This window comes from Moschus berezovskii, chromosome 3 (assembly GCF_049115385.1).
Source record: "Moschus berezovskii isolate FMDL1 chromosome 3, NW_MosBer_1.0, whole genome shotgun sequence".
NCBI lineage: Eukaryota > Metazoa > Chordata > Mammalia > Artiodactyla > Moschidae > Moschus > Moschus berezovskii.
Window position 1 is genome coordinate 56,742,021 of NC_142462.1, and position 19,475 is coordinate 56,761,495.

The 19,475-nt window shown below is 42.1% G+C and overlaps 1 protein-coding gene across 2 annotated transcripts in view; it reads left to right on the forward strand.

Moving 5' to 3' along the window:
* Positions 1-5,300: 5,300 nt before the first annotated feature.
* The window catches only part of SLC26A4 (solute carrier family 26 member 4), a 58,155-nt gene continuing 43,980 nt past the window's right edge, over positions 5,301-19,475 (forward strand). The window contains exons 1-4 of one of the 2 annotated variants that reach the window (XM_055420777.2): positions 5,301-5,390; positions 6,162-6,328; positions 8,182-8,321; positions 18,338-18,448. In XM_055420777.2, coding sequence (XP_055276752.1) covers positions 6,165-6,328; positions 8,182-8,321; positions 18,338-18,448 — 415 coding nt within the window. In that variant the 5' untranslated portion in view covers positions 5,301-5,390; positions 6,162-6,164. Of the gene's footprint in view, positions 5,391-5,714; positions 6,329-8,181; positions 8,322-18,337; positions 18,449-19,475 lie in introns of those variants that run through there. The other variant, XM_055420776.2, reaches the window with a different exon arrangement.

Below are 19,475 nucleotides of genomic sequence, written 5' to 3' on the forward strand. Positions count from 1 at the left end.
CATAATTTGCCAAGGTATTGTGTAAAGACACAAAACAAGACTAGCATTAAGACTAGCATTATAATCTTGCCTGCTTGAAATATATACATGTGTGCACATAGGAAAACAAAGCAAGAGGGAAATAAGCAAAAAACGTAACAGAGACTATCTGGGTGGTGCAATTAGAAACGATTGCTGTGTTTTCCAAGTTGCTCACTACAAGCTATATGTAATTTTTTAATACTATAAAAGAAATATAAGATACTATTTCTGACTTTAAGGAGCAGATCTTATATCTGGAGAGGAGGAAAAAAGTAACATACAGGAAATAAATAGAAAGCAATAGTGTATAAAGCTGTGTGATTACAGAAAGCAAGCCAAATCAGTTGTTCAGAGGAGAGATCAGAAAAAGAGAAAGTTAAAGTTCTCTTTCTGTTTAAATATGGCACAAACTTAGCATCCATTGTCTTGAGAAAATTAACAAATGTGATAAAAATAAAACTCAGATCAGAGTTGAATTTCCCAGGGAAAAATTATTTCCCTGGGCAACTGGTTTTTCACCAGTGCCAGTGTGAAGAGGGTGTAGTTTCTGTTTGAAATGTGATTAACAGTGAGTCAAATGCTGCATCCAAACAGAAGTGAGTCAATTCAATTCTACATTTTAAAAAAAATTAAGGAATAAGATACAAACATTACAATTCAAAGGTAAAAAATGATAAAAATCAGAATCCAGATTGCTTTTAAAAACAGACTTTGGGACATTATTTGTATATTTCCATTATTTTTCAATTGTTCTGACTAAAGAGATTTTTAAGTTAAAAAAAAAAGAGGAAGAGTAAAAATTCGCCTTCTAGACCAGAAAAAGTTAGCAAAACTGACTGCTCTCAATTTAGACTAACATAGGACTCAAATCATTCTCATATAACAGGAAATCACTCAAAAATATAGCTCACTTATGATTTTTTATATATTCATATTTTATCAATTCTATAATGCCAATAATTTAAAACTCACAATTATTTTATGAACTACTAAGAAAAAAAGTGCTAATTGAACTATAACACATCATCAATTATGAGTCCTGATAAAATGTGAAAAATGTGCATTTTATTTTTTTTTAATTTTAATTGGAGGTTAATAACTTTACAATATTGTGATGGTTTTTGCCATACATTCACATGAATCAGCAATGGGTGTACATGTGTTCCCCATCCTGACCCTCCCTCCCATCTCCCTCCCCATCCCACGCCTCAGGGTCATCCCAGTTCACTGGCCCTGAGCATCCTGTCTCATGCATCATGAACCTGGACTGGTGATCTGTTTCACATATGATAATATACATGTTTCAATGCTATTCTCTCAAATCATCCCATCCTCGCCTTCTCCCACAGAGTCCAAAAGTCTGTTCTTTACATCTGTGTCTCTTTTGCTGTCTTGCATATAGGGTCATTGTTACCATCTTTCTAAATTCCATATATATGCATTGATATACTGTATTGGTGTTTTTCTTTCTGACTTACTTCGCTCTGTATAATCGGCTCCAGTTTCATCCACCTCATTAGAAGTGCATTCAAATGCATTCTTTTTAATGGCTGAGTAATATTCCATTATGTATATGTACCACAGCTTTCTTATCCATTCGTCTGCCAATGGACATCTAGGTTTCATCCACATTCTGGCTATTATACACAGTGCTGAGATGAACATTGGGGTACACGTGTCTCTTTCAGTTCTGATTTCCTTGGTGTGTATGCCCAGCAGTGGGATTGCTGGGTCATATGGCAGTTCTATTTCCAGTTTTTTAAGGAATCTCCACACTATTCTCCATAGTGGCTGTACTAGTTTGCATTCCCACCAACAGTAAGAGGGTTCTCTTTTCTCCGCACCCTCTCCAGCATTTATTGTTTGTAGACTTTTTGAGAGCAGCCATTCTGACTGGCATGAGATGGTACCTCATTGTAGTTTTGATCTTCAAAAAATGTGCGTTTTAGAATCAGTGAAACGTAATATACAATTTGTGACCATGTAGTAATGTTTGCTGCACCTACAGGCATGAGACGAGGGTCCATACTTCTTTCTTCATCATTGCATCATGGCCAACGTAATTCTTAATAAGTCCTTGAATGAATAGATGAGTGTGCAGATCTTAGAGAGGACTCTGCCTTACACTCCAAATGCTTAAAGGACATAAATAAGAAAATGCCTTTTAAATCAGCATTAACTGCTAAATAAGTGCGGGAAAATAATAATATTATTGTCTGACATTTATTTTGAAATGACACATCTATCTCTTTGGAAAGAAGTTCTGGAAATGATTAAATTCTGATAAATAAGAACCACCCACCTCTGTGAAACAGGTAAATTCTAAAGTGAGTAATTTGAGGTGTTTAATATAACAAATAAATTGGGTGGAGAGAGCCAGCTGTTACCACCTCCTACTCTTCTGTTTTTAAAGGACGGCCAAATTCAGACCAATGAGAGAAGTACTTCTATATTTTTATAGAAACCTGTAAGGGAGAGGCCATTCTGTCTATGCACCACTTATTTCTTCAGTAGAAAAGGCATTTAATAAACAAGCAAGCAAAAAGGCAATATATTCATCCAGGTACATGCAAGTCTTATTATAGTTTGATAATTGTTAAACTGAATCCTTACCTAGAAAAATGCATTTCAAAGAAGAATTCCATCTATTCTCCAAGGAAAGTTATGCCATTGACTCCTAGTGTTATTTGAAAGCTTTTTTTTGTCCTCCATCCTTCTGAGACCTCTACCCTATCCCTTGTTCCTTTGAATTGCTACCATCAACATATGATCACCAAGTTCTGATACAAAGTAGGCCACAGAGCTGAATGAAGTAGACTAAAAAATGTTCAAAACAGCAAGTGACAGCAAACAGAAAGGCCTATCAGAATGGGACGTGGTTTATATTTATATTTGCACAGAATGCCTCCAAGTTAAATCATTAAAGAATTGTGAATCGTCTAGAGGAGTTACCATGGAACTGAGTTTTAGTATGAAATCCTAGGCAGCTATTAGCAAAATTAAAGAATTTCTATATGTACTCACCTGGAAAAATATCCGTGACACAGCCTTGACTACAAAGAAAAAAAAAGTTGTTGACCAATACACAGTATAATTTTTAGTTGTTTAAAAAAATATGTTTGGGTCAAAGATTTATCTTTTTAGAATACGTTATAGAAGGTAATATAGGACATATAAGGAGTCATCGTGCTTGCCCGCATGAAGTTATGTCTAGTGAGGGAGATAAAACTTGTATGTAAATAAAATTATGGTCCTAAGGAAGATAGTAAGAGGTGTCTTGAGGGAGAAGTTCAGATAAGGTGCCAAGAGAATTTAGAGAAGTAATTGGATTAATTCTGAGGGCATCAAGCACTGTTCATGGAGAAGAAGGAGCTGTAACTGAATCTTGAAGGTACCTGTGGGGGTGAGGAGTGGGGACATTAAAAAACTTGCCTCTATTTCAGGGTAGTTGAATTTGATATCCAATGATAAATGTGCTACTTACAGAAAATGCATGTACACTATAAATATGGAGAGAGATGCATATATTTAGTATACACAATGATTTATTAATAAATGTACATTCAAATAGCATACAGAAACGTAGAGGGACTGAAACCTTTATCATAGGGTGGTTAGTAGCATCCCTGGCCTCTTTCTACTAGATCTCAGAAGCATCCCCTGAGCGTGACAACCAAAAATGTCTCTAGACATTGCCAAATGTCTCGGGATAGGGGGAATCCTATATACAAATACATTATTCTCTGCAGATGGATAAAAATTCTAAACTTAATGACCTGGATTTTCTTTTTCTTTTCCTTTTTCTTTTGGCCGTGCGGCATGTGGGATCTTAGTTCCTCAATCAGGGATCAAAATCACATCTTCATTGAAAGCGCAGAATCTTAACCACTGGACAGACAGGTAAGTCCCTGGATTTTCTTTTTAGGTTGTATCTTCAAGGGTTCTTAACCTTAGTCTGTTCTTGCTGTTTAGTCGCTAATTCATTTCCGACTCTTCGTGACCCCATGGACTGTAGCCCACCAGGTTCCTCTGTCCATGGGATTTCCCAGGCAAGAATACTGGAGTGGGTTGTCATCTCCCTCTCCAGGAAATCTCCCCTACTCAGGAATCAAACCTGCATCTCCTGCATTGCAAGTGGATTCTTTACCATTGAGCCAGCTTATTTTTTTCCCCTGGAGAAGGAAATGGCAATCCACTCCAGTATTCTTGCCAGGAAAATCCCATGGACAGAAGAGCCTGGAGCACTACAGTTCATGGTGTCATAGAGTTGGACACGACTGAATGACTGGACACGAGCTTTGGAAGATCTGTTGAAAGCTATTGATTTATTCATTCCTCAGAAAGCCACACACATGGTAATACTGTGTCAAATACAACTTCAGGGAATTTACACCAAGGGTTCTCCTGAGAGGATTCTGTTTCCTAATGTTTATGAAATTAGCACTGTCTGAATTTTCCAGCTGGGTAACTGAAGGCTGGTGTTGATAATCAGGAGAGAATTTTCTTGTTTACTGAACTCCCCCTCCCCTCATCTTAACCACAATAGTCAGCTTTAACAAGATTCATCCTAGCAGAAGACAAAATACAGAAGAGATAGGATAGATTCCTACTCCCCACTGTTGCCCTTCTAGTCTTGATTCTTGTTTACTTCAGCGTATTCCCCCTTCACAGTTCAGAGGAATGAGAAGAAAGACAAAAGAACCAAAGGGTCAGTCAAGTAAGAAAGGGGGCGACCTGGACACTTGATTTTGATTGTAAAGTAAAACACACATAAGCACAGATAAGTTCGTATCTAGGCTTTATGAATAAATTACTGAACTGTCTATAACCACCAGTCACTGGGTACTTCCAAAGAAAGACCTTCTAGAAATCCAAAGCCTTATTAAATGCAAAACTGGCCACTGGTCCTTTCCTCCTCCCAACTTGGTTTGAGAGCTGTGTGCCAGACGGTGGAGCTTCCGGATTCATGCAACCTAGGAGTCAAGGCCAGCGCTCCTCGCAGTCAGCGCTCTTCTTCCACGCTGGGCTCTGGTCTCCTGTAACAAGCTCCCCAGGGCCTGCTCCGCCCCTGACCTCCTAGCCCATGTTAGTAATTGAGGGGCGGTGGATTTGGGTGGCTCTTGGGTGAGAGCCAGTAAGATTCTCAGCCTTCCTGTTTCGGGAAAGGGAAAGAATTAGGGAGGGGTAGAATTTTTTTTTTTTTCCTGGTAGGATAGGTGGGTAAAGACCGCTGCCTGTGTGTCCCTTTTTTGGACTAAGGTGTCTCTGTTGCTCCGTAAATAAAACGTCTCACTGCCTTCTGAGAGCGCTATAAAGGCGGCGGAACGGCTGTCCCGGGGGCATTCCAGGCTGGTCGTGAGTCGAAGCAGGTGAGATCGTCGCTGAAGATGCAACGCACGCCACGCCGCCCTGCCTTAACTCCTGGGGAGGCATCGCTGGTTGGGGATGGGACTAGTCGGGGGGGTGGGGGGGGGGGGCGGACACGCTGCGGAGCTGCCCGGCAGGGGACAGTACAGTCTCTCTGAGAAGCTGAGAGCAAGAAGGAAGCTAGGAAACAGGCCGAGGTGTGAGACACTCCACTCCCCAAAGTTCTGTCCCCGGGAGAGCGCGCCCGGCTGCTGGAATTTTCCTGCAGCGTGCGCGCAGCCTTGGGACCCGGGGAACGTGGCCTGAAGGCCCCACGTCCGTCGCGGGGGGCTCTGCTTCTCTCCCGGGGCTTTCCTGGCTCTGAGCGTAGCTTCGGGTTTAGGGAGATGCGGACGCTCACGGGGTCCTTTCCTGCCCTCCGCGCGCGCGTCGCGGGCCGGAGCCCGGGTTTGGGGAGATTTCAGGACGCGGACAGCGCCCTGGCTGCTCATCCGAGGGGACTGGGTCTGGCTCGGGCAGCCCCCCAGCGCCGGACTCATTCTCTTAAAAGTGCGGGAGCCCCGGGCAGCAGATGTAGGCTCAGGGCCTCCTGTAGGCTGGAGGTGCGCGCCCAGCCGAGGCGGGCTTGGGCGGAGAGTGTGGCAGAGCGCAGACCCCTCTCTCGGGGATCGACGGCAGCAGGTGGGGCCGGGAGGCAGCTAGCTAGCGGTCTTCACCTCCTCTTCTCCTCCCTCGCCCCATCTCCTCCCTGCTCGTCGCCCTCCGCCTCGCAGGTCATGGCAGCGCCGGGCGACAGGTTGGAGCCGCCGCCGCTCCCCGAGTACAGTTGCAGCTATGTGGTGTCGCGGCCGGTCTACAACGAGCTCGCCTTCCAGCAGCAGTACGAGCAGCGCCCGAAAGAGCGCAAGACGCTGAGAGAGAACCTGGCCCAGGGCTGCAGGTAGCGCCCGCGGCGGACGGGGCGAGGGGCGCAGTGAATCCGGGAATGTGGGCGCGCAGACCCGCCCGCATGCCCAGCGGCGGAGAGTGGGATGCCGCGCCCGCCCTGCAGGGACGGCTTCGGTCAGGTCACGGACTCTGGCCTCCCTGGTGGGAAGGTGGCTCCATCACTCTCGGTCCGAATCGATCCTAGTCTCGGAAAATCAGCTTTGGAGAGGGTGTGTTCCGGGAGCGCTGTCTCTTTGTGCGGCTCTCTAGAGGGCACCTGGAGTGCGCCTTGGGGTACAGCGGGTCCCTACTGTCTTCTTCTGAAAGCTAGGCAGAGGAGAGTGGGAGAACAAGGGACTTTACTACAAAGAGGTAGTGGGTAACTCGTCACCTGACCAAGAGTCCCTGAAAGCCCTAAGCTCATCCAGGAAGAATGACACTCAGAGGCGTGGAATGAAGGCGAGAACACAGGAGAGCACGGTGTGCTCCGAGTTGTCCACTGTCCAGGAAGTAGGGCTCTCCAAGAAGAACCTCCATCAGTCTGTAAACCCACTCGGGCCACCCGTAAGTAGATATCGCAAACAGAAGGAATTGTCAGCTGCTGCTCGATTTCTTTTTTCTTTTCTTAAAACATTTCAAACCGTTTAAAAAACATTTCAAATATATTCAAAAGCAGGCACAGTAGTGCAATGAACCCTCTTCCAGGTCCCATCACATGGCTTCAAGGATGATTAACTCAAAGTCAATCTTGTCTTACCACATACTTGCCCACTCCACTTTTTTTTTTTTTTTTTTGGAGCAAATTCCATATGGGTTTTTTTCCCCCGCTTTGGACTGTATTTATTTCAGTATTTATCTTTAGGAACTCTTAAAAAATGCAACCCACAATTCCATTATCATACACAAAAATGAAGCAATTCCTTAATATTAAAAAATTAAGTCAACAAAATTTCAAATTGTCTCATAAATATAATTTTTAAAATAATTTATTTGAATCAAGAGTCAAATAGTGTTTGAAAAACTAAAAATGTTAATTGCTCTGTCATGTCCAGCTTTGTGACTCCATGGACTGTAGCCCTCCAGGCTCCCTCCTCTGTCCATGGAATTCTCCAGGCAAGAATACTGGAGTAGCCATTCCCTTCCCCAAGGAATCTTCCCTACTCAGGGACTGAACCTGGGTCTTCTGCGTTGCAGGCAGATTCTCTAGCACCTGAGCAACCAGGGAAGCCCCAAATATGTTTTTTTCTTTTACCTATAGGTTGTTGAATTTTAAAAACTAGGTAGTAAGGTACAACAACATATGTATTCATCATGTTAAGAGTTTTGTAAAAACTGCCTCCAAGCTCCTATTGCCAGAATATACAGAGTTTGTTTCTTGAAAGAAAAAGGTTAGAAGTCCAAATATAATCTCCATTTAAAGACTCCACATTGAACAATGTGTGGCTGGACCAGAAAATGGGTTCTTGTTTGGGGGTATTTTCTCAGAGGATTAAGTGTGGGGGGGGGTGGTTAACACTTAATCCTGTGTTTTCTAGTACAGTGCATTTAAAAGGGTAAATAGAGTTCTTAAAGACATGGTAAGCACTTCACTGTTAGTATTTTTTTCCTGCAAGTCCTATGCTTTTTTCTAAATAGTTACAGACATTAGCAGACTTCAGTTCAAAACTTTGTGATTTGCAGTGGGTTATGACCAAGATGGAAATGGCAACCCACTCCAGTGTTCTTGCCTGGAGAATCCCAGGGACGGGGGAGCCTGGTGGGCTTCCGTCTATGGGGTCACACAGAGTCGGACACGACTGAAGTGACTTAGCAGCAGCAGCATGACCAAGATTGGATTGGAAGTCTCCTTTTCTTGCCTTTTGACAGTTGTTCAAGAAAGAGAACCCTTCGCATGGTAAAGACTCTCCTGCCCATCTTGGACTGGCTTCCCAAATACCGGATCAAGGAATGGCTACTTAGTGATATCATTTCAGGAGTTAGTACTGGTCTAGTGGGAACACTTCAAGGTAAGATGATGGTGATCTGGCTCTCAAGTGATGGAGAATCACAGCCTCCAGCAGCCATTCCTAACTCCCTGCCCCCCCTCCCTCCCATGGGTCTGCACCAAAGGCTTGCTCGCCCATCATAGCCTGCATCTTTCCTCCAGAGCCTGCCCCTTAGTGGTGAGATTCCCTTCTTCCTCATCTTCCTTATACTTCACTTCTCAGGAAACCCTGTTGCTTCTCTTCTTGGCTCCAACTAGAGCCCTGTCACCTAAGCAGCTGCTTCCCAATTTTCACTGGGCACAGCTCACAGTAAGAAATCTGTATGACATCATGATATGTACACATGCATCTCAAGTTTTGTGAAATAATACTTATCCTCACTACAAGTAATACTCTCTAATGTTTTCTATTCTGTCCTATTCTATTCTGCTTAGATTTTTAAAATGATGATTGCAGTTCATTAAATTATTTTACATTTCATACACGGTCTTGACATGCCATTTGAAACTCTCTTAAAGGAAAGGGAAGGAAGTATGTTAGCATAGACAACATGTAAATGTTTTTTTCTGCTCTTGCCTCTCCCTCCCCGTTTTAAATCCATCCCTGTATTTTCATCTTCTGGCAGAATGTCCCAATGCAGGACATTTTTTAAACTGCTTTTAGGCCTTATTTCCGTGAACATCTTTGAACTCCATTGAAGAGCTGGTGAATAGCATTATGGGCATTTTCCTTTGTACCCTATCCTTATCCTCTTGCCTCTGCCCTCACCTCAACTTCACAAAACCTCTGGATGATGAAAACAAAAATCTAGTTTACGTATTATTATTTTGTGGCGTATCTAGCAGGTGCCAGCCTCTACGTATTCTCACGTGAAGAAGATGCACCACTTGCTTTCAAGGAGCTCGTAGTCTAATGAGGACATAGATAAGGATTCAGTGGAAGGACCGACTGCAGGGGTAGGGGTAATGTTGCTCGGGAAGGGAGTGCACACAGGGGCGCTCAGCCTGGCCTTAGGCGACTGGGAATGGCTTCCTGGAGGAAGAGGCGTCAGAGCTGTTTCCCTGAAGGTTAAGGCTCACTTTGCGAAGTGATAGGAAGTGCGATGGGGTAGAAATGTGGGTAGATAGATGACTTGAAATGAACTAGTTGAGAAGTTAGGAACAGTGGTTGAGCAATGTCCTGAGCCAAAATTTGCCTAAAGAACTCTCGGGATTACTCAGAGCAAGCCAGGGAGAGTCCCACAGAGAAGGAGGGTGTTCTGTGGCCCCCGTGTGGAGCAGCAGCCTGTGTTCTCAGTCACTGAAGTGGATGGGAGAGCTGGACAGGACGGGGTGGTTCATACAGTAAGTGGTGCCAAGTGTACACAGTAGACTCTTAAGAACTGTGGCACGGCAACCTCCTCTGGTTTCTGGGGGATGAGAACTGTCTAATTCATGTCTAGCCAGTGGCTAGCATGATTCTGGCACCAAGTAGGTGGCCTGGTAAACAGTTAGTGAAGAGGACTAAATAATGAATCATCCTTATATATGAAAAATGGTATTTCAAGCTGTGTCCCACAGTGTTCCTAGACAAGTATCTTATACAAATTAATTTTAACTTTAGTTTTGTTTAAGTATCAGACACTATGCTAAGGGCTTTGGCAAATTATCTCTTTAATCCTCACAACAACTCTTAATAGCTGTTTTTCAATAGTCAAAAAAATCCATTAAATTCTGCTCAAAGTCATGGAACTGGTAATGGTGGAGCTGGGATTTGAACCCAGAATCTAATTCCTGGGGTCTTAATTTATAAAGGATGCAGTTCCTCACTTTATGAGTGATAACGTTTTCCAGAAGCATGATCTCTATGAAGTTATCTTTGTATAGTGAATGTCTGAGAGGTTAATGTGGTTCTTTCATAAATCCATTCATCTAATATTTGTAGGCTGGGCTTCCCTCATGGTTCAGTAGGTAAAGAATCTGCCTGCAATGCAGGAGACCCGGGTTTGATCCCTGGGTAGGGAAGATCCCCTGGAGAAGGAAATGGCAACCCACTCCAGTATTCTTGCCTGGAAAATCCCATAGACTGAGGAGACTGGTAGGCTACAGTCCACAGGGTCGCAAAGAGTTGGACTCGACTGAGCGATTCACTAGCAACTAAACTACCACCGATATTTATAGGCCAGCCATGGGGATTCAGTGGTTTACTAACAGGCATGGATACTGACCTCATGGCACTCATTTTAAGCAGGAGACTTCAGGAATTAAATAAGCAGGTAAATAGAAAAATAAGTACAGATTGTGGTATCTATTATGGTTGATCAAATAGGCTTTAATAGGGGTTAATTTGCGGAGCTTCTCCATCTTTGGCTGCAAAGAATATAATCCATCTGATTTTGGTATTGACCATCTGGTGATGTCCATGTGTAGAGTCTTCTCTTGTGTTGTTGGAAGAGGGTGTTTGCTATGACCAGTGCGTTCTCTTGGCAAAACTCTATTAGCTTTTGCCCTGCTTCATTTCGTGCTCCAAGGTCAAATTTGCCTGTTACTCCAGGTGTTTCTTGACTTCCTACTTGTGCATTCCAGTCCCCTATAATGAAAAGGACATCTTTTTTGGGTGTTAGTTCTAAAAGGTCTTATAGGTCTTCATAGAACTGTTCAACTTCGGCTTCTTCAGCATTACTGGAGATGGAGAAGCTCTATACAGTTAGCAAAAACAAGACCAGGAGATGACTGTGGCTCAAATCATGAACTCCTTATTGCCAAATTCAGACTTAAATTGAAGAAAGTAGGGAAAACCACTAGACCATTCAGATATGACCTAAATCAAATCCCTTATGATTATACAGTGGAAGTAAGAAATAGATTTAAGGGACTAGATCTGATCGAGTGCCTGATGAATTCTGGACGGAGGTTTGTGACATTGCACAGGAGACAGGGACCAAGACCATCCCCATGGAAAAGAAATGCAAAAAAGCAACATGGCTGTCTGAGGAGGCCTTACAAATAGCTGTCAAAAGAAAAGAAGCGATAAACAAAGGAGAAAAGGAAAAATATAAGCATCTGAATGCAGAGTTCCAAAGAATAGCTAGGAGAGATAAGAAAGCCTTCCTCAGCGATCAATGCAAAGAAATAGAGGAAAACAACAGAAGAGGAAAAACAAGAGATCTCCTCAAGAAAATTAGAGATTCCAAGGGAACATTTCATGCAAAGATGGGCTCGATAAAGGACAGAAATGGTATGGACCTAACAGAAACAGAAGATATTAAGAAGAGGTGGCAAGAATACACAGAAGAACTGTACAAAAAAGATCTTTACGACAAAGATAATCACGATGGCGTGATCACTCACCTGGAGCCAGACATCTTGGAATGTGAAGTCAAGTGGGCCTTAGAGAGCATCACTACGAACAAAGCTAGTGGAGGTGATGGAATTCCAATTGAGCTATTTCAAATCCTGAAAGATGATGCTGTGAAAGTGCTGCACTCAATATGCCAGCAAATTTGGAAAACTCAGCAGTGGCCACAGAACTGGAAAAGGTCAGTCTTCATTCCAATCCCAAAGAAAGGCAATGCCAAAGAATGCTCAAACTACCACACAGTTGCACTCATCTCACACGCTAGTAAAGTCATGCTCAAAATTCTCCAAGCCAGGCTTCAGCAATACGTGAACTGTGAACTCCCAGATGTTCAAGCTGGTTTTAGAAAAGGCAGAGGAACCAGAGATCAAATTGCCAACATCCGCTGGATCATGGAAAAAGCAAGAGACTTCCAGAAAAACATCTATTTCTGCTTCATTGACTATGCCAAATCTTTTGACTGTGTGGATCACAATAAACTGTGGAACATTCTGAAAGAGATGGGAATACCAGACCACATGACCTGCCTCGTGAGAAACCTGTATGCAGGTCAGGAAGCAACAGTCAGAACTGTACATGGAAAAACAGACTGGTTCCAAAGAGGAAAAGTAGTACGTCAAGGTTGTATATTGTCACCCTGCTTATTTAACTTATATGCAGAGTACATCATGAGGAACGCTGGGCTGGAAGAAGCACAAGCTGGAATCAAGATTGCCAGGAGAAATATCAATAACCTCAGATATGCAGATGACACCACCCTTATGGCAGAAAGTGAGGAGGAACTCAAAGGCCTCTTGATGAAAGTGAAAGAGGAGAGTGAAAAGGTTGGCCTGAAGCTCAACATTCAGAAAATGAAGATCATGGCATCTGGTCCCATCACTTCATGGGAAATAGATAGGGAAACAGTGGAAATAGTGTCAGACTTTATTTTTTTGGGCTCCAAAATCACTGCAGATGCTGATTGCAGCCATGAAATTAAAAGACAGTTACTCCTTGGAAGGAAAGTTATGGCCAACCTAGACAGCATATTAAAAATCAGAGACATTACTTTGCCAACCAAGGTCCATCTAGTCAAGTCTATGGTTTTTCCCGTGGTCATGTATGGATGTGAGAGTTGGACTGTGAAGAAAGCTGATCGCCGAAGAATTGATGCTTTTGAACTGTGGTGCTGGAGAAGACTCTTGAGAGTCCCTTGGACTGCAAGGAGATCCAACCAGTCCATTCTAAAGGAGATCAATCCTGGGTGTTCATTGGAAGGACTGATGCTAAAGCTGAAACTGCAATACTTTGGCCACCTCATGCGACCAGTTGACTCACTGGAAAAGACTGTAATGCTGGGAGGGTTTGGGGGTGGGAGGAGACGGGGACGACAGAGAATGAGATGGCTGGATGGCATCACCGACTCGATGGACATGATTTTGGGTGAACTCCGGGAGTTGGTGATGGACAGGGAGGCCTGGCGTGCTGTGATTCATGGGGTTGCAAAGAGTCGGACACGACTGAGCGACTGAACTGAACTGAACTGAATTTGCGGAGGGAGTGTTTGTCTTAGATAGAATGGTCAAGGAAGGCCTTTCTGAGGGGGTGAGATTTAATCAGGGTAGGGAGGATGGGAAGGAGATAGCCATGGAAGAGAAAACAGGGTGTACCAGGCAAAGATGCACAGTCCCTGAGGTCAAATAGAGCATAGTATTTTCAAGGGAGGAAGAATTCCAGTACGGGTGGAGGAGAGAGCAGTTTAGGGGAGTGAACAGGAGGAGATAAGGTTAGGCAGGGCCAGGATTAAAATTAGGTAAGTGAGTCCTCCAAAGACCTTTTAAATAATGCGCCCCAGGCACCTCACTTGCCTCTCCCTAGTCCCAGCCCTGAGGATAGACATTTCAGCTTGAAGCTAATCAAGTAGGAGGTAGAGTTGCACAAATCTGAAATATATTTTGGAGCAGGAATCACAGGTAACATACTGATGGATAGGGACTGGCTAACAAGCAGAATTGGGATGGAAAACCAAGTGTTTCCTTTTGCACGTGCCACATTTGAGATGCCAGATATGGAGTTGGCGCTACTAGAAGCAGGAAGGTCATTGGAGAGGTTTGGACTAGAGATAAAAGTCAGGAAAGCATCACTCTAGAGATGATATTCAAAGGAGTGGGAATCCCTGAGACTACCTAGGCAGAAAGGTAGTTGGGGAGAAGAACCAGGCTGGAGTTAAAGTCAGGGGAGAGGAGGAGGGGCCACAAAGAAACATGATGTTGGGCTCAGGAAGATAGAGGAAAAGAACAATCTGAAGGGTGTGGGTTCCAAAACTAAGAGAGGAACTGTTTTCTGCTCTATTTTAAAGGATGGGGTGGAAGAGGGGGTGTCTATAGTGTGGAATACTCTGGTGATGGAACACAGGCAATACTTTTAAGAAGGTTTGCCATGAAGCAGAGTAGAGAAACGGCTCCAGAGGCATAAAAGACAATGGTAAAGTGATAGGAGGATTTATTTTTCTTATAGGAGGCACTAGAACATGGATGTAACCCAGTGGGAATAACCTAGCTGATAGAAAAATCTGTGGTCCACAAGGAAGAGGAGAAGTGACAAGAAGGGACAAATGTAGATGGGTACAAGGATAGAAGTGGGAAGGCTACTCCTTAAAGATACGTGGGATATTTCCTCCATTTTCAAAGGAGAAAAGACCGACAAGCACTGCATTGTAAAAAACCAATGGGCGTCTCATGGATTCCAGGTTTTGGATGAAGTCTAAGGTTCATCTCTGAACCATCTCTGAGAAGGAGGATGGAGAGTTTAAGGAAAGTAGGGGAAGTCTGAGTAGCTGTCTTGAGGAGAGGAAAAGCACACTTGCTGAGGAAATGTAATTGGATGGCCAGGCACTGTGGCATTCCTTCTGGGGCTTGCTATCATGAAATTTGCATGAAATAGGCCAGTCGAAATGTAGATGTCTTTAGTTCAGTTATTCAGCTGTTTGAATGCTGGCATAGAAAAGGGTGATGCTTGAGTTTGGCCAGACTGGAGATTTACCAGAGAAGACAGGAGAAAAAAAGAGAGAGTGAAGCAAAGAAATTCAGAGTATTTGTGAAATTTCTAGGGACAAGGAGGCAAATGAAGATGGGAGGGTGCTAAGGATAGTGGATCAGTTCATGGGTTAGAAGCCTCATGAGGACAAAGAAATGTTGCACTAAGGATTCTGGTTAGGTGAGCAGAAAGGCTACGTGGCTGTAGGTGGAGAAAAGGAGGCTCAATGTTGAGATTTCAGAGCTGCAGTTTCTAGGGATGACAAAGGCCGTGATATATCCAAAGGCTGGGCAGCTGAGGGGTAGGGGAAAAAACTCATCAATAATGTTACTGAGAAGCCAGAAATGCTAAGGATCATGGGTTTTGTTTTGCTGTTTTCTAAGAAGTGGATTTATTTAGAGAGAAACACACTCCACAGACAGAGTGTGGTCCATCTCAGAAGGTGAGTGCTGCCATGGGATCTTTTTCACTTTTATTATTAACAAAAAATTCCCTCCAGGCAGCAAGAAATCAATGCAGCCCTTTTATTGCTATTTTTTATTCATAGATATGGGGGACCTGCTCTCTTACTTCCTACTTATGCCTTCTAGATGCTTCTGAATGTTTGTTAGCACCACCTTTATCAATGCATGCCACCATCTTACATAGGAGGAGCACCAACAGAGATTCCATAGTTTAAATCAATGACAAATTTCTTTACAAATTACGTATAATTTCAAAATTGTTGTGTCAAATTCCCTTGTAATATGATTACAGTATATTTGAGTAGCAGTTGTCCTGAAATAGGATGTTATGTGAGAACTGAAAAAGCCCCCATTCTCCAGGCCTGTGAGGACTGCAGAGCCCAGTTTAGGGAAGTGGAAATTTGAGAAGGACTTGAAAAATGTACGTAGGAAATAGGCTGTTCTCATTCTTTGTTCCTTCTTTTCTTTCTTAATATTTTTTAATTTGGATTTTTTTTTTTTGCTTTTGTTTTCGCTCCTTCTTTTCTTACCTTCCCTTTGTGACCTCATCTTTTTACTCTGTGTCTTTGGGATGATTGCTTGTTGTAATTTATATATGAAAACAATTGCATCAGTAATACAGACTTTTCTACTCCCGTATTCCCCCAAGCCTAGAACAGTGCCTGTCACATGAAGGGTACATAATCAATAGTTGTTGAATGAATGAATGCTTATTGTGGGAAGCTAGAAAACACATTATAAGGAACATGAAAAATACCTCTTCAGAAGTCTCCTTTGATTCTGCCGTGTAGATAGATTTTAATAAATATCCTACCAGACTCATAAATGTCTATTTAAAAGTATAAAAAAGTATCCGAGAATGATAAACACTAGATTCAAAAGAGTGTTGCCTCCTGAGGGTGGAGGGAGGAAAAAGGATGTGATTGAGAAAGAGTATATAGAAAGTTTCAGCTGTACGGCAATGATCTAGTTCTTAAACTAGATGTTGGATACTTGGGTGTTTATTATATCATGCTTTTTACATACCTAAATTGCATGAAATCTTCCCACATTTTAAAATTCATACAACAAACATGTTTAACAAAAGTGGAAGCATGCATACTGATCAATGTTTTGTGTTGTTGTTTTTTTTGGCCATGTTGCTTGGCCTGTGGGATCTTAGTTCCCTGACCAGGGATTGAATTTGGACCACAGCAGTGAAAGCACTGAGTCCTAGCCACTGGACTTCCAGGGCACTCCCTGATCACTGTTTTGAATTCCGCCTTTTCTCCCTTATTTCTTATATGTATTGTACTGGAGAGAGGTAAATTACTATTAGTAGTAAATTATTTCTATATAGCACATCAACTTCATTTCATAGATTACAGTATATGAAATATAGTGTAGTTAACCACTTCCCTGATTTAAGACAGGGATAAAGACATCATTTGGGGCACCAATTTAAGTTGTTGCCACTTAAAAATTTTTTTTATTTTTAATTGGAGGATACTTACTTTACAATGTTGTGTTGGTTTTTTTCATACAACACCGTGAATCACCCATAAGTATACATATATCCCCTCCCTCTCAAACCTCCCTCTTATCCTACCAGCCCCCCTAACCAGCCCCTCTAGGTTGTCGCAGAGGATGGGGATGGACTCTTTGTGTTATACAGCAACTTCCCACTAGCTATCTATTTTACATTTGATAATGTATATGTTTCAATGCTACTCTCTCAATTTGTCCCACCCTCTCCTTCCCCTGCTGTGTCCACAAATCTGTTCTCTTTGACTGCGTCTCTGCAAATAGATTCATCAGCACTGTTTTTCTAGATTCCATATATATGCATTAATATACAATATTTTTCTCCCTCTGACTTGCTTTACCCTGTATAACAAGCTCTAGGTTTATCCACCTCAATTCAACAGACTCAAATTCATTCCTTTTTATGGCTGAATAATATTCTAGGGTATATATGTACCACAACTTCTTTACTCATTCATCTGTTGATGACATCTAAGCTGCTTCCATCACTTTTTTTTAAACTGTTATACATGTAACCCTTTATTAATGACCCAAAGGTCAAAGAACTTGATGTTCTGTCATGAGTGAGTGAATTGTGGGGAGGTAGAAGATGTGCTGACTACCTATGAAGTATTTAAAAAAACAACCCACAGGAGAAGGAAAGTGCTATGGACTGAACATTGCATCCCTCCAAAATTCATCTCTTGAAGACTTAATCCCCAGAATGACAGTATTTGGAGGTCAGAGCCTTTGGGAGGTAGCGCTTCACATGTGGCTCAGTGGTAAAAGAATCCGCCTGCAGTGCAGGAGACTCTAGTTCAATCCCTGTGTCAGAAAGATACCCTGGAGAAGGAAATGGCAACTCATTCCAGTATTCTTGCCTGGGAAATCCCATGGACAGAGGAGCCTGGCAGGGTACAGTCCATGGGGTTGCAAAGAGTTGGGCACTACTTTAGCAACTAAGCACACACACATGCCTTTGGAAGTCAGTCAGGTAGAATCTTCATAGTAGGCTTAGTGACCTTAGGAAATCTGTGCCGTGTGAGGTTACAGCAAGAAAGCAGCCATCTGCAAACCAGATAAGGGTGCTCACCGGACACTGAATCTACTGGCACTTTGATCTTGAACTTCTTAGCTTTCAGAACTCTAAGAAATAAATGTTCATTGTTTAAGGCCAAAAATAAAACTCCCAAACCCCAACACATTGTTGCCTTCCAACTGCCATGTACAAGGGAAGGCTGAGATTCTCCATACAGTGTGACATTCATGGACCCAGAAACCACTTGGGGAAGCCTAGTAAAGGTGTTGATCTCCTACTGCTATGTACAAAGGTCAGATTTTTTTCTTTGTTTGGATCTAACGTCTGTTCCCCAACAAGAAAGGAGAAAGTACATATGTTCCTCATTACGCAGAGAAACACTGAATTCAGACAAAGCCAGGCTAAACCTTTGAACAGAATTGATCAAGTTTTTAATCAACAGCTTTTCCCCCACTCACATGAGTGGATGGTTGAATTACTGATCAGTTGTGTCAGTTCTTTTGAGTAGGTGATTTGAATCACGTTCTGTATCCTAGCATAGCCACACATGTGCAAAATAAGGAGATCACTCAAAATGAGCTGCAAATTAAAGAGACCTATGAAAAGGCTTTTTTCTCTGTACAGTAGACACAAAGCATAGCTTTTGTTTCTGAACTTGATCATTTTGGATGTATTTTCAGGCATGGCGTATGCTCTACTAGCTGCTGTTCCTGTCGGATATGGTCTCTACTCTGCTTTTTTTCCTATCCTGATGTACTTTATTTTTGGAACATCAAGACACATCTCAGTTGGTAATTATAAGCATATACAATTCTGTTTGTTCACATTGAAAGTGTTTGGGCTATATTACGTGTGTTCTGCTTCCATGTCTTTGTTGCTATTTTCTAGCAAGATAGGGCTTTTCCTATTCAGTGATGCAAAGGTTTCTTCTTAGCTTTCAAAATATGATGCTATTAGGTAGCTTTACACTAACTTTTTTATAATGAAGAGGAGAAAATTGAAAGATGGTTAAAAAATTATAGACTACCTTCAAATCTTAGCATGTTTGGCTTTTCAAAAATGTTAATACATTTGACTCTATTTAGAAAGTGTTCTAAAATGAAAAATGATAAGGGAAGATAATCTTCAAGAGGTCTTTGAACCTGTTTTACTAGATTAGATTAAATTAGCTTTACTAAATTATGTTCATCAAATACATATTCATTGTCTTATTAAAGAACGTAGTTATTTTAAGTCACTAATATTTGAATACTGGGAAAATTGTGCCAAAACAATTTAGAAACTAAGCTTGGCTTTCCTTCTTGGTATAGCCCCAAATAGATTTATTTCCTGATGTTCCTAAAATTTGAATTTTCTTCTGCTAGAATGTTCTAGTAAATGAATGCTTTAATGCTATTTTGCAACGTTGACATTTATACTTGAGATAAGTTTTCGCCTACATCCATCTGCTGGCTAGACATGTCTACCTGGGCAATCCTCTTGAAACAAATAGAGCCATCTACTGCTCTATCTCCAACCCTTATCCTTATCCTTAGTTGTATAATATTTCCCCCAGTGTCTGGAATATTTCCTTGTCTATAAAGGAAGATCAGGAGGAGATTATTGATTAAAAGAACTTCCTTACCTGGGAGAGTTGATTAGTACCAAATGCATGACAAGGTAAGGAACATGGAAGTTGATTTTTTTTCTCTCTGGTATTCTATACATTTAGACACTTCAGGTTACTGGATTTTGGTACTGAGTCCTTCTAACTGGTAAAGCCTTCCATGATCAAAGAATAGGATCCTCATTATCATAGATATAAATATCAGTAGTGAT